At 43.9% G+C, this 16,294-nt stretch overlaps 1 protein-coding gene across 4 annotated transcripts in view; it reads left to right on the top strand.

The window, feature by feature from the left end:
• LOC126204418 (connector enhancer of kinase suppressor of ras 2) overlaps positions 1-16,294 on the top strand; it is a 136,817-nt gene that overhangs the window by 26,597 nt on the left and 93,926 nt on the right. For all 4 annotated transcript variants that reach the window (XM_049938804.1, XM_049938802.1, XM_049938801.1 and 1 more), the window contains exon 7: positions 7,152-7,404. In XM_049938804.1, coding sequence (XP_049794761.1) covers positions 7,152-7,404 — 253 coding nt within the window. The remainder of the gene's footprint in view (positions 1-7,151; positions 7,405-16,294) is intronic.

The following is a 16,294-nucleotide window of genomic DNA, read 5'->3' as shown; positions in this document are numbered from 1 at the left end:
TCCGTGTTCGAAGTCTGTTAATTCCCGTCATGCGACCATAATCTCATTGGGAAACTTTGCACATGTATCAGCTGAGTACAAATGACGTCTTCACCAATGCGCCGCCCTTTTATACCTTATGTACGCTATATTACATTGTCTGTATATGTGTACATTGCTGTCACATGACTTTTGTAACCTCAGTGTGCAAGTCTGGGCAGTGAAGTGGGACATGTGAGCCAGTTGGTTGTATGGAATCAGCATGGTAAGATGGGTCAACTTGGATATGTGAAAGGATGACAGAAGAGAGCTATCTTGTTTGGAAGTGCCCATCATCTCACAATGAACGAAATTGTCCTATTTGTTGGTATATAAGTGCAGACTGCCCAACATGTCTACAAGGAATGGTGTATCACTCACAGCCATTTAATGCAGTGTAAGAACCATTGTAAAAACATCTTAACTGGCAGGGACTGGAGGCGAGTGTCATGCCTGTCAGTTATCCATCAGTTTCAGACCCAACAGAAATTGCTTCTCCCAGTGAATGCTGGTTCATATCGAACAGTTTGTGAACAAACATTACGAAGGAAACTGTATGCAATGTCCATTTGGAGTCTGGCACTTCAAAAGGCCATTGCTAACAGTAGCACATGAAACTATGCATCTTCTATTGGCCAAATAACACAGAAACTGGACAGTAGCTGACCAGAGGCATGTGTGGTCTGATGAGTTTTGATTTTGCCTCTTTCCAAATAATGCGATATGTCAAGTGCACTGATGGCTCAATGAGGTGTTTTAACCTGCAGTGTGTGTAGAGTCTAGGTAGGCCAGAATTTGCTGTATAACGTTTTGGAGGATTTTTCATGATTTGACCCAATTTGTTTACATTAACGCGAACATGAATCATTAGCCTCATTCCACTCAGTCTTAACCGAACAGAAAATTTTTAAGGACTAATTTGGAGAAGCCATTGAAACTTATCAATATCACCAGAATATGGTAGTTTTACCAGATATAATCATCAGTGAGTGGCTTTGGCTGGATATGGCATACCTGAAGAATCTTGTGGACTCTGTACCTCACTAAACTGTGATTATTATCAGGGCCAAGGCCATTACCAAGGCCAGAGATTGTGTTGCACAATATTAGTGTCATGTCTTTTGGGGATGACTTAATTTTTTGTCTGGTGTGCTTTTGTGCTTATGAGATGGAAAGTTGTAACATAATGGAGATAAGAATAGGAAAGGAAGCAAGCAATTACTGCCATGAGCAATCAATAGTTATTCTTCATCCTGCATAAAAGTTGATGCACAATTAGGACTGGTAACATACTGATCAAAATAATAAAATGTTCACAGGGATGCTTGGCACACACAATATTAAAAACGGATTGATGCCTAAGAAAAGAAATATTACAGCTGACCCAGTGTAGTTTGTATGCACACAATCATATGTATTCAGTTTGTCAGTTCTCTATCTGTTTGTCCATATTCTATCTATCTGTTTTGAAACCTTTGTGCATCTATAACTTTTTTTTCTTTTATGTATTAATATTTTATACATATTTTCTATTGCTTTTTTTCTTATCCTACATGAATATGTTCAACCTTCATACATACAATTTTCAAATCATTTAATTTGTTCTACAAGTGACTTGTCTGGATTTACAATGAAAAGATATTTTAACAAAAACAAAAAAGCTATACACCAGTGAAAATAATCAACTGGCAGCCAGGGAAAACACACAGTGACTCCTTCTGGCAGAATTGTTTATGTGGAAGGCGGGGTTAAGTAAAAGGACTGGCGAGGCTCAGGAAATGGGGAGAGTTCAAAAAATTTTCCAAGAACCGCAAGTCAGATGAGATTTACTGGATGGGATGAAAAGGAAAGACTGATTGTTGCAGCTACACTGGACGAGATTTGAAAACCTGAGAACTTAAAGGTGGAAGATGTGGTGTCACCGCTAGACACCACACTTGCTAGGTGGTAACTTAAATCGGCCGCGGTCCTGTAGTACATGTCGGACCCGCGTGTCGCCACTGTGTAATCGCAATCCTAGCGCCACCACATGGCAGGTCACAAGATACGGAATAGACCTCGCCCCAGTTGTACGGACGACATTGCTTGCGACTAGTCCTACCAAGTCTTCCTCTCATTTGCCGAGAGACAGATAGAATAGCCTTCAGCTTAGTCCATAGCTACGACCTATCAAGGCGCCATTTGTATCAGTGCTTATAGCTTACTAATATTCAAGAGAGATGTATTCCAACAAGAGAATAAAGTTAAGTATTATAAACGCTACGTACTTTTCTTCTTATTCATTAATAAGTCTCATGTTCCAGAACTTCAAGCCCGTCTGCGTTAGTTTAGCGTGCACCTAGCTACCTCATTGTGTCTATGCTGTATGAACTAGACACAACAGAAGATACGGTAATAAACAAGACAATTGCTGACAAAACATCATGCAAAGAAAAGAAATAGTTACTGGAAAGAAATGCAGAGACCAGAGAAATTAATGCTGAGACCATAGAAATTAAATTTAGGCCAGATTGGTGGTGAGAACCAAGGACATATTGTAATGTCAGTTCCCACACAGAGTTCTGAGAAACTGGTGTCAGAGAGGGGGGCAGGGGGGTAAGAACGAGATGGCACATGTGATGAATCAGGCACCAAAGTCTGACTCTCATGTTGTAGAGCATGCTTTGCAAAAAGTTGTTATGGGTTGCCAGTATACACCGTCTGTCTAATCCTATTCATCAAGACTGATAACTTGTAAACACTGTTTGGCCTTCTGCATTGGTGGTGTTATCGAGTTATCAATTAGGGTGAATGGGAATAGACAGAGAGTGTATACTGGCAACACACAATATCTTGTTGCAGAGCATGTTCTACTACAGAACAGTCATGACCTCGAAGTCCGTTCCACCACATGGCCATCTCAATTCTCCCCGCTGACGCCTCTGTTTGCGTGTCACAATCCTTCCTCTGGTCCCTACACATGGCGATATCCTGTCCTTTGCAGAACTCGAGGCTCTTCATTCCCTAAAAACTGATGACTCCATCAAGACAAGGGATCTATGACTGTGCTACTTGACCAATGGGACTGTATAAGTGAGGGTCCATGCCAGCTGTCTGACACATCTCTGTGCAGCATATGCCACTGAGGCCCCACCGCTTACCTTCTTCCTAACATTCACAAACCCAGTCGCACTGTCCATCCCATAGTTGCTGTCTTCAAAGCACCCACCGAACACACATCTGCCTTAGTTGATCTACACCTGCAACCTACAACACAAAGACTTCCCTCCTACAATAAAGGCACCAACCATTTCCAAGATCAACTTAAATCTGTGCCCGTCTCACTCCTAACACACACCTTGCTCATCATCATTGATGCCACTTCCCTGTACATCGACATCCCCCACGTACATGGTCTCTCTGCTGCTGAACGTTTCTCAGCCCCCCCCCCCCCTCCCGAGGGAGGTGGCGCAGTGGTTAGCACACTGGACTCGCATTCGGGAGGATGATGGTTTAATCCCACATCCGGCCATCCTGATTTAGGTTTTCTTTTATTTCCATAAATCACTTCAGGCAAATGCCGGAATGGTTCCTTTGAAAGGGCATGGTCAACTTCCTTCCTTAATCCAATGAGACCGATGACCTCGATGTTTGGCCTCATTCCCCAAATCAACCCAACCAGTCCATCCCCACCTGATTCCAAACCTGTGACATCCTTCCTGCTCACGTTACTCAACCTTATACTTACTAGCAATGACTTTACCTTTGAGGGACAGACATATAAACAGATCAGGGGCACAGCCATGGGAACTAGGATGGCTCCTTCCTATGTCAACTCTTTCATGGGTCACTTTGAGGGGCTGATCTGTTAACATTCTTTGGGTCTCTAAATAAATTCTCCAAATTAAATTTCGCATGGTCCTATTCTGAATCCCATGCCACTTTCCTCGATGTACACTTGATCATCACTGACAGTCAGCTACACACTTCTGTGCTCATTAAACCTACCAACAAACAGCAGTACTTACATTTTCATAATTGCCACCATTTCCATGTGAAATGTTTCCTCCCATACAGCCTTGGCATTCGAAGCATACATATTTGTTCGAATGTAGACTCTTTATACCAATATACCACTATTCTCATCTCAGCCTTCAGTGGACACAATTACTCCACCAGTCTAGTTTAAAAGTAGATTTCCCTGCCATCACATTCAGTCCTGAAACCGCTGAGCCCCCAAAAATCAACTTAGGGGTACACCTCTTATCACTCAGTATTATCATGGTTCTGAATGCTCTAATCAGATATTTCAGCAAGGCTTTGGCTTCCTAAAATTGTGCCCTGAAATGAGGTCCATTTTGGCTGGCATTTAGCCCATCACACCTAGATCACCTTTTCGTTGCCCTTTCAATGTCCACAATATCCACTTCAGACCCTGTGCTCCTTCTGTATCCATTTTCTTACTCCAGGGGCCCCTATTGTACCCCTATACCCCTATTGTTCTATGCGTTTGTGACCTATACCATCCCTGTAACTGATGAAACATTTAATATCAAAGGGTGAGCCACCTGTGAAGCAACATATGTTGTGTACCAGTTGTTATGTAAACACTGTTCAGCCTCATGCATTGGCATGACTTCCACCAAGTTACCAGTTACTATGAATGGGCATAGGCAGAGGGTGTAAACTGGCAACACAAAATATCCTGTTACAGAGCATTCTCTACAGTATCACAGTTGTGACCTTGGTGCCTGTTTCATCACATGTGCCATGTCAATTCTTCCTCCAGACACATTTCGCAGAACTCCATCAGTAGAAACTGGCATTACATGTCCTCTGTTCTTGACACCCACCTGGTCTTACACTGAGGTGACAAAAGTCATGGGATACCCTGTTATCGTGTTGGACCTCCTTTTACCTGTCGTAGTGCAGCAACAAGTCATTGGTAGTTGCCTGCAGAAATATGCTATCTCTATAGCCGTCCATAATTGAAAAGTGTTGCCGGTGCAGGATTTTGTGTGCCAGCTGACCTCTTGATTATGTCCATAATTGTTCAGTGGGATTCATGTTGGGTGATCTGGGTGGCAAAATCATTCACTTGAATTGTCCAGAATGATCTTCAAACAAAAAGCCAAACATAACCATTTCCAGTTGGTGATGTGTTCAATTGGACCAGAGGGCCCAGACCATTCCATGTAAACACAGTGCACTCCATAAGGGAGCCAGCACCAGCTTGCACAGTGCCTTGTTGACAACTTGGGCCCATTGCTTCGTAGGGTCTGCACCACACTCAAACTCTACCATCAGCTCTTACCAAATGAAATCGGCTCTTACCTGACCAGGCCATGGTTTTCCAGCCATCTAGGGTCCAACCAATAAGGTCACGAGTCTAGGAGAGGTGCTGCAGGTGATGTAATACTATTAGCAAAGGCACTCACGTTGGTTGTTTGTTGCCATAGCCTGTGAATGCCAGTTTTCACCACACTGGCCTAATAGACACTGTCATCGTATGTCACACATTGATTTCTGGGGTTTATTTCATGCACTGTATCTTGTTTGTTATCTCTGACAACTCTACACCAATGCTGCTGCTCTTGGTCATTAACCTAAAGCAATAGAACAATGTGTTTTCCGTGGTAACAGGTAATGCCTGGAATTTGATATTGTCAGCTTGACACCATGGATCTCAGAATATTGAATTCCCTAATTATTTCCAAAATGAAATTCCCCATTTGTCTAGCTTCAACTACCACTCCACATTCAGAGTCTGTTACTTCCCATCATGCGGCCGTAAATGTGTAGACACCTTTTCACATGAATCACCTGAGTACAAATGACAGCTCTGTCATTGCACTGTCCTTTTATACAATGTGTATGCGATACTACTGCCTTCTGTATATGTGTGTATCACTATCCCATGACTTTTGTCATCTCTATGCAATTTAAAATAATTTCTTTCACTCTCGGCATTTCTTCACTCTCTTGTAGTTTCCTGTATCTTTTATTTCCTGACCGTCTATTTTTTCCCCCACACACATGTCTACCACATACAATGCCCTTAGCTTTCTGCTCTTACTAACTCATGCATAATGTTTTGTCACTAATCTCTGTCTTACTTGTTACTGTAACTTCCACCATTAGCCTCTCAGGTTATCAAATCCCATCTGGTGCAGTCCGCAACAATCAGTCTTTCCTTCTCATCCCGCGCGCGCGCGCAAAATATTATAAATAACAATAACGTGGTGCAATCTTGTAACTGGTGTGTGTGTGTGTGTGTGTGTGTGTGTGTGTGTGTGTGTGTGTGTGTGTGTAAAACATTTATGTGAAAGCCATATGCTTAACATCATTAACGAGTTTATGAGACTGGTTCTTTTTTTTTTTTTTTTTTTTTTTTTTTAAAGAAGTATTATCTGACTATGTAACTTTATTTGACTACTAGGGAAAATCAAATGATGACAAATCTGTGATGGAATAAGAACAGTATGATATGGATAAATTGCTACTCACCACATAGAGGACTCATTGAGTGGCAGACAGGCTCATTGGGAAGACTACTACAAGTTACAAGACTACTACATATTATCAGCTATTGGACTAATGTGGCCATGTGTGTGTGTGTGTGTGTGTGTGTGTGTGTGTGTGTGTGTGTTTTGTCTACAGTATTATGGAAAGATAGTTGCTACTCACCATATAGCAGAGATGATGAGTCGCAGATAGGCACAACAAAAAGACCTCTCAGAAAGTGAGCTTGATCAGAAATAGACAAAACACACACACACACACACACACACACACACACACACACAAATGCAAAAGCTACTCACCACGTAGAGGCAATATTGATCGTTGAGTAGCAGACAAGCACGTTGAAAAGACTGCTGGATATTATTAGCTATCAGACTAATGTGGCCATTTGTGTATGAATGTGTGTGTTATAAGGATTCACACAAAAGTTAGAAAAGTTGTTTGTTTAGTTTGTGTGCCTTTTGATAACTCAGTGCCTCAACTACTACCTGTACTCCTCTAAATCTGTAAATGTTCTGTCCATCCAACCATACACTCTTTATAAGTACTTTAGACCTACAATTACATGATGTACATCCCTTTGGTGTAACTGTTGCTGCTGGTGAAAATAAACTTTCATTCCCTTCCAGATCTTCACCAAAGCAACAGTCTAGAGAAGCAGAGGAACAGCCAGAAGCTGGCTTGGATTCTGATGTGGATGAGGACGATGATGACGACGATGATGAAACGTTTCTACCTGGCTCTGCTGATGACGATGGTGGACAGGCATCACCGACATCTGCTAGACTGTATTTGCCAAAACAAAGGTCATCTGTACAAAGAAGAGCTACCGTTACTGGGGCAAGTCCTACAAGCAAGAGGTCACCAGTGAAATTAGAGGAGGTATGACTCCCTAAATTCTTTCACAGGATTACATACGTATAAACTGTTCACAGCATTCAGAGTTTGCATGAGACTCAGGGAGTCACATCTACTCCCTTTATCAGCCTTAAACTTAACTGTTGCTGTAATTGTGTACAGGTTGCAAAAGCCATGTAAGAACATTAAAAAACCCTTTTTAGGATTTCATAGCTCAATCGTTAAAAATAGGTCTGAGGTCTATGTCCTTTGGTGATGTAGAGAAGTTAAGTTTCTAAGACATTGCAATCAGAAAATATGGCCATTTATGTCATATATTTTGATATTCCCAAGCTCACTCATCAAAACCCGTAGAATACTTCCCGTTGAAGTAGAATCATGAAATTTGGCAAGAAGCAAGGTTTCACAGTACAAGTAAAGAAAAAGAATCAGAAAATTGTGGTCACTTAAAACTTCCAGTCTATTAGGCCATGGTCGATGTTTAAAACTTTATCCTAACGTCCCTCTCCGACTGCAGGAGACATCTTCAGAGGTAAAATGGCGAACTGCAAACAGAACTCAAGGGAGTGCCGAATATATAGGCAGTGTAGAGGGCACAACAGTCTTATTACGTGATGTGGCCTAAGAGATTATTGCTGGTAGTGCCAACATTCTTGATTGAAAGTAATCGATTGTCATTTGTACGTTGCAATGTTGACATCCAAATTTTATCTAATGTAAAATCTTTCTCTTTTCTGTTAAAATTATTACAGTGTTTATAAATCTCAATTGCCTCTCAATACATATGCACATATAATGACATGTTTTTGGTGTGACACTTGTCTTGGTGAACTTTATATCACGATCACCATCTTGGTAAAGATATTCCACTATGGCACAATTTATCCATGTGTCCCAAATGGCAATTCCTCTTGTGTTCTATGAGACAGGTGTTAACACTTCTTTTTATGGTACTAATATAAAACAGTCCACAACTACAAGGAATTTTATATATACCTGCTGTAGCCAAAGGATGTCCTATATCTTTTGCCAATCTTAAACATGTTTTATTTCCTTGGTGGATCTGGAGGTAGTTTCCACACAGTATTTTCTCATACTTTCCCAATACAATCTGTAATCATGCAGGTAAATGGAAGGAAAACTTTCCTTTTGGCCAGCCGTCATTCCTCATCAGTCTTGATTCTCTCCCTTGGGTGAAGTGCTCTATCTATCTATCTCCTTGTTAGAATAAACGTTCTTCAATGTCAACCATAGATGTTCAAAGTCATCTTTTAATTAAGTCAGTTCACAAATTTTGTGCACCCTATCTACCAAGTTTTTGATCACTCCTCTTTTTTTTGTCCGGGGTGGTGGGTAGGATCTTTATACAGGTAACAGTCAGTATGCATTGCATTTCTGTATGTTCTGTGGCCCAATGTCCTGTCGCCTCACTTGATAGCAAACACATCCAAGAAATTCAGCTGGCCAGTACTCTTCGTCTCCATAGTAAATTGTATTTTCTAGATTGAGAGATGTATCAAGAAGGCATCCAATTTCTCTGCTCTGTGTGTCCATACTGCAAAAATATCATCGCATCGACATAGTGGTACTACCTGGCTGGTCTTTTTCCTGGCAGTCTGCAATGCCTGTTGTTCAAAGTTCTCTGTAAACACATTGAAAACACCTGGACTAAGAGGACTACCCTTAGCCACTCCGTCAATCTGTTCATAAAAATCGTTATTATGTTGAAAATAGGTCATGGTGAGGCAGTGTCTGAATAACTCCAAGGTATCTGCTGGAAAAATATCCGCTATACATGAGTTAGCTTTATTCACTGGAATCATGGTAAATAATGGCACACCATCAAAAGTAACTAGGATATCGCCTTGGCCCAAGTGCGTTTCTTTTAATTTGTCAGTGAAATGATATTAATTTTTAATACAACTATTAATTCCACCAGCATGAGGTTGCAGCAGTGAGGCAAGGTGTCTAGCTAATTCGTGGGTGGGAGACCCTATAGCACTCACAATAGGCCTCAAAAGAATCTGTGATTTTTGCACCTTGGGTGATTCATAGAGCCTACGTGGGTATGGGTCTGTTTTACAGAGTAGCTTCTTATCGTCAGAGGAGAGTGAAGATGCTTTCACCAGTTGATTAGTGATTTTAAAAATACACTCCTGGAAATGGAAAAAAGAACACATTGACACCGGTGTGTCAGACCCACCATACTTGCTCCGGACACTGCGAGAGGGCTGTACAAGCAATGATCACACGCACGGCACAGCGGACACACCAGGAACCGCGGTGTTGGCCGTCGAATGGCGCTAGCTGCGCAGCATTTGTGCACCGCCGCCGTCAGTGTCAGCCAGTTTGCCGTGGCATACGGAGCTCCATCGCAGTCTTTAACACTGGTAGCATGCCGCGACAGCGTGGACGTGAACCGTATGTGCAGTTGACGGACTTTGAGCGAGGGCGTATAGTGGGCATGCGGGAGGCCGGGTGGACGTACCGCCGAATTGCTCAACACGTGGGGCGTGAGGTCTCCACAGTACATCGATGTTGTCGCCAGTGGTCGGCGGAAGGTGCACGTGCCCGTCGACGTGGGACCGGACCGCAGCGACGCACGGATGCACGCCAAGACCGTAGGATCCTACGCAGTACCGTAGGGGACCGCACCGCCACTTCCCAGCAAATTAGGGACACTGTTGCTCCTGGGGTATCGGCGAGGACCATTCGGAACCGTCTCCATGAAGCTGGGCTACGGTCCCGCACACCGTTAGGCCGTCTTCCGCTCACGCCCCAACATCGTGCAGCCCGCCTCCAGTGGTGTCGCGACAGGCGTGAATGGAGGGACGAATGGAGACGTGTCGTCTTCAGCGATGAGAGTCGCTTCTGCCTTGGTGCCAATGATGGTCGTATGCGTGTTTGGCGCCGTGCAGGTGAGCGCCACAATCAGGACTGCATACGACCGAGGCACACAGGGCCAACACCTGGCATCATGGTGTGGGGAGCGATCTCCTACACTGGCCGTACACCACTGGTGATCGTCGAGGGCACACTGAATAGTGCACGGTACATCCAAACCGTCATCGAACCCATCGTTCTACCATTCCTAGACCGGCAAGGGATCTTGCTGTTCCAACAGGACAATGCACGTCCGCGTGTATCCCGTGCCACCCAACGTGCTCTAGAAGGTGTAAGTCAACTACCCTGGCCAGCAAGATCTCCGGATCTGTCCCCCATTGAGCATGTTTGGAACTGGATGAAGCGTCGTCTCACGCGGTCTGCACGTCCAGCACGAACGCTGGTCCAACTGAGGCGCCAGGTGGAAATGGCATGGCAAGCCGTTCCACAGGACTACATCCAGCATCTCTACGATCGTCTCCATGGGAGAATAGCAGCCTGCATTGCTGCGAAAGGTGGATATACACTGTACTAGTGCCGACATTGTGCATGCTCTGTTGCCTGTGTCTATGTGCCTGTGGTTCTGTCAGTGTGATCATGTGATGTATCTGACCCCAGGAATGTGTCAATAAAGTTTCCCCTTCCTGGGACAATGAATTCACGGTGTTCTTATTTCAATTTCGAGGAGTGTATTTGTAGTTGGGTCATTCTTAAGTTTTTTATAATTGGTCAGATCCACTATATTGTTGGTCTTTTCATGGTAGTCCTCACTCCTCATTGGGATTACCCAAGATATGTTCTTATGTCAGTCTTACTTCCAATCCTTTGCTACTGCTACATGGATTGTATTTGTATGATTCCCTAAGATGTAGAGACCTTATCCATGCACTAACCTCGCACATCAACTCCAGGCCATCAAAGGCATTTCCTACTCTATCAGAGGCAGGGCTATGTAATATTGCTTCATTCCAGCTGTTCGTTCCACATTGCACCATACGAGAAACAACTTCCCTGGGGATGATATTTGTATGGCTTGTGATAGTTCTTCCTTAGATTAGTCTGTATGTTGGATGTTGTGAACTAATTTTTCTGCCAGGTTCAATGACAACATCTTTTTCATACATCTAAAGTATTGGCATTGTACTGATCTTTTTATAATGTTCTTTATGTATTTTATTTTATTTTTTTAATCTAAAGTGTCTTCTGCATTTTCAACTTTTCATGGCATAATGAATAGTCCATTAAATTTCGGGCATACAGCCATGCAAATAAAATTTCTTCCATTGATATTTTGGCTGCATACCATTCAGCCATCCTCAGAGTGAGGCACAAGATCGACGTCAAGGTGCGAAGCATGGCCTTATATGCTTCACTGCCGTGGTATGCTTCTGCAAGTTACAGACACTGGTCAGCAGCAAAGAGATACGATTACACATGCGCCACCTGTGGTGAAGGCGTACAGACGTTCAATTCGCTTATTGATGTACAAGGCCTGTCTAAAGGTATCAGACCGTTGGCCAGAAAAAATATTTCAAATACCTGATGAGGTTGGGACCCTAATCCCCTTCAAAGTATGCCCCTTGTGCTTGCACACACTTAGTCCACCGATCTTCCACTGCCGAAACACCTCTGAAAGTCATCTTTTAGAATGGTGTTTAGCTCCGTTGTCGTGTTCTGCATTCTCTCTTCTTTACTCTTAAAATGCAGATCCTTTCAGTGGCGTCTTCAATTTTGGAAACAACCAGAAGTCGCAAGGAGCCATGTCTGGAGAGTAGGGAGGTTTGCGAATGGCTGTAATTCTGTGTTTGGCCAGAAATTTTGGATCAAGTGGGATGAATATGCAGGAGCACTGTAGTGATGTAGTTGCCAGTTTTTCGCTGTCCACTTGTCTTATCTTCTGTGCTGAACTGCATCACGGAGTCGCCGGAGAACATCTTGATAGTACTCCTGTCACTGTTTGTCCTTCTGGTGCGTATTCCTGATGACACCAAGGAAGACAGTCAGCATCACCTTGATTTTGCTTCACATCTGCCGCACTTTCTTCAGCCTTGGAGATTCAGGATGCTTCCATTGCGACGACTGTCTTTTTGTTTCTGGTGGTGGTGGTTAGTGTTTAACGTCCCGTCGACAACGAGGTCATTAGAGACGGAGCGCAAGCTCGGGTTAGGGAAGGATTGGGAAGGAAATCGGCCGTGCCCTTTCAAAGGAACCATCCCGGCATTTGCCTGAAACGATTTAGGGAAATCACGGAAAACCTAAATCAGGATGGCCGGACACGGGATTGAACCGTCGTCCTCCCGAATGCGAGTCCAGTGTGCTAACCACTGCGCCACCTCGCTCGGTTTTTGTTTCTGGGTCGTACCCATACACCCAAGACCCCTTCATAATCCCTGGTTCAGGCCTTCCAGTTGACTCAGAACCAGGTGACCACGTTCAGTTCCAGGGATAATACTACAGACTGTGGGCTTCATTGAAATTCCATGAGCAATTCTGGTCTACTCACCTTCTGGAATGAAGGGAAGTCCTCAAGGGTGGGATGCATTTTTTGAAACAATCTACAAGGTGATATAGCTTAGGGTCCCAGGTATAATACCTTGCAGCCATTCGCCCTGGTGGGCCCTCCTTTGCGAGTGATCAATGAAAGAAAAAAGAATTATTTTGAGTGATGCACTAGAGTTTGAAAAATATAAGCTTTGCACAGACTACTGGTGTAGTGTATTGGTTAAGGTACATTCTTCATAAGCAGAAGGTTATGATTTTGTTGTTGACTATAATAAAGTACTCTCTGAAGAAAGCTGCACAGATACTCAGATCTTGAAAAGATTTGGTTCTAGGTGCTACAGTCTGGAACCGCGCTACTGCTACGGTCGCAGGTTCGAATCCTGCCTCGGGTGTGGATGTGTGTGATGTCCTTAGGTTAGTTAGGTTTAAGTAGTTCTAAGTTCTAGGGGACTGATGACCTCAGATGTTAAGTCCCATAGTGCTAAGAGCCAGTTTTGAACCATTTGAAAAGATTTCAAAGTTGTGCAGATACTGGCAACTTGCTTTAGATATTCAGAAATGTTAAATTGTGCATTCCACAAACTGAAAAAAAGAAAAACACAATATCCTGTCAATACAATATGTCCAGAATGAGCTTTTCACTCTGTAGCAGAGTGTGCGCCGATATGAAACTTCCTGGCAGATTAAAACCGTGTGCCAGACCGAGACTCGAACTCGGAACCTTTGCATTTTGCAGGCAAGTGCTCCACCGTCTGAGCCACCCAGCACAACTCACGACCCGTCCTCACAGCTTCAATTCTGCCACTACCTCTTCTCCTACCTTCCAAACTTTACAGAAGCTCTTCTGTGAACTTTGCAGAACTAGCACTTCTGGAAGAAAGAATATGCGGAAACATGGCTTAGCCGCAGCCTGGGGGATGTTTCCAGAATGAGATTTTCACTCTACACTGGAGTGTGCACTGATATCTGTTAGTCACAGTCAAAATTAATCATCACAATCTATGATCACATTGGTTCAGTTGTAAAGCAGATGGCAGACTTTTCTCCTCATTTTTAGTTTTGTTCCTTTAAAAAAATATTCTTGTCCCCCCCCCCCCCCCCCCCCCCCCGGGTGTGTCCGTTAGCTGAGTTGATGTGTAGGTGAAGGATTAGGTGGGTGAGGGCAATGGATTGTTCAGTTTGGAACTGGTATAGGGACTGATGGAAAGAAGGGTTGCAGCCAGAGATGGGAACTTTTAATGTGAGGCCTTTGGGGGTAATGGCTCTGCCTACGTAGATCAACACCTTCAACCCATTACATGCTGTCTCCCATCCTTCATCAAAGACACCAACCACTTTCTCGAACGCCTGGAATCCTTACCCAATCTGTTACCCCCGGAAACCATCCTTGTAACCATTGATGCCACTTCCTTATACACAAATATTGCGCACGTCCAGGGCCTCACTGCGATGGAGCACCTCCTTTCACACCGATCACCTGCCACCCTACCTAAAACCTCTTTTCTCATTACCTTAGCCAGCTTCATCCTGACCCACAACTTCTTCACTTTTGAAGGCCAGACGTACCAACAATTAAAGGGAACAGCCATGGGTACCAGGATGGCCCCCTCGTACGCCAACCTATTCATGGGTCGCCTAGAGGAAGCCTTCTTGGTTACCCAGGCATGCCAACCCAAAGTTTGGTACAGATTTATCGATGACATCTTCATGATCTGGACTCACAGTGAAGAAGAACTCCAGAATTTCCTCTCCAACCTCAACTCCTTTAGTTCCATCAGATTCACCTGGTCCTACTCCAAATCCCATGCCACTTTCCTTGATGTTGACCTCCACCTGTACAATGACCAGCTTCACACGTCCGTCCACATCAAACCCACCAACAAGCAACAGTACCTCCATTATGACAGCTGCCACCCATTCCACATCAAACGGTCCCTTCCCTACAGCCTAGGTCTTCGTGGCAAACGAATCTGATCCAGTCCGGAATCGCTGAACCATTACACCAACAACCCGACAACAGCTTTTGCATCCCGTAACTACCCTCCCGACCTGGTACAGAAGCAAATAACCAGAGCCACTTCCTCATCCCCTCAAACCCAGAACCTCCCACAGAAGAACCACAAAAGTGCCCCACTTGTGACAGGATACTTTCCGGGACTGGACCAGACTCTGAATGTGGCTCTCCAGCAGGGATACGACTTCCTCAAATCCTGCCCTGAAATGAGATCCATCCTTCATGAAATCCTCCCCACTCCACCAAGAGTGTCTTTCCGCCGTCCACCTAACCTTCGTAACCTGTTAGTTCATCCCTATGAAATCCCCAAACCACCTTCCCTACCCTCTGGCTCCTATCCTTGTAACCGCCCCCAGTGTAAAACCTGTCCCATGCACCCTCCCACCACCACCTACTCCAGTCCTGTAATCCGGAAGGTGTACACGATCAAAGGCAGAGCCACGTGTGAAAGCACCCATGTGATTTACCAACTGACCTGCCTACACTGTGATGCATTCTATGTGGCAATGACCAGCAACAAACTGTCCATTCGCATGAATGGACACAGTCAGACAGTGTTTGTTGGCAATGAGGATCACCCTGTGGCTAAGCATGCCTTGGTGCACGGCCAGCACATCTTGACACAGTGTTACACCGTCCGGGTTACCTGGATACTTCCCACCAACACCAACCTATCCGAACTCCGGAGATGGGAACTTGCTCTTCAGTATATCCTCTCTTCCCGTTACCCACCAGGCCTCAATCTCCGCTAATTTTAAGTTGCTGCCACTCATACCTGTCATTCAACATCATCTTTGCCTCTGCACTTACGCCTCAACTGACATCTCTGCCCAAACTCTTTGTCTTTAAACATGTCTGCTTGTGTCTGTATATGTGTGGATGGATATGTGTGTGTGTGCGAGTATATGCCCGTCCTTCTTTCCCCCTAAGGTAAGTCTTTCCGCTCCCGGGATTGGAATGACTCCTTACCCTCTCCCTTAAAACCCACATCCTTTCGTCTTTCCCTCTCCTTCCCTCTTTCCTGATGAGGCAACAGTTTGTTGCGAAAGCTTGAATTTTGTGTGTGTGTTTGTGTTTGTTTGTGTGTCTATCGACCTGCCAGCGCTTTCGTTCGGTAAGTCACATCATCTTTGTTTTTAGATATATTTTTCCCACGTGGAATGTTTCCCTCTATATATTTCATTTAACTATTATCATTTAGTCTTGCTGTGGAAGAAAGAATCTGTGATTAGATAACGTAGTGATTTGCTATGCTATTATTTATATGTACCAAGTACTGTTTCCACTTGGCACTCGAATATATACCGTATATACTTGAGTAATCCTTGCCCTCAAATAATCCGTGCACCTCAATTTTGAGGAATAGGAAAAAAAAATTATTTTTTGCTTTAATTTGTTTTATTTACAGAAAAAAAAAATGTTCCAACATTATGATGTGTTCAAAAGTATGTATAATAACTACTGGTTTGAAGCAATGCTGCTGTACAGGTTGATGCATTGTTAAAACGCAACCGA

Source organism: Schistocerca nitens, chromosome 9 (genome assembly GCF_023898315.1).
Source record: "Schistocerca nitens isolate TAMUIC-IGC-003100 chromosome 9, iqSchNite1.1, whole genome shotgun sequence".
Taxonomy (NCBI): Eukaryota; Metazoa; Arthropoda; class Insecta; order Orthoptera; family Acrididae; genus Schistocerca; species Schistocerca nitens.
The sequence above is the reverse complement of the archived record's forward strand: the minus strand, read 5'-3'. Positions and strand labels throughout refer to the sequence as shown.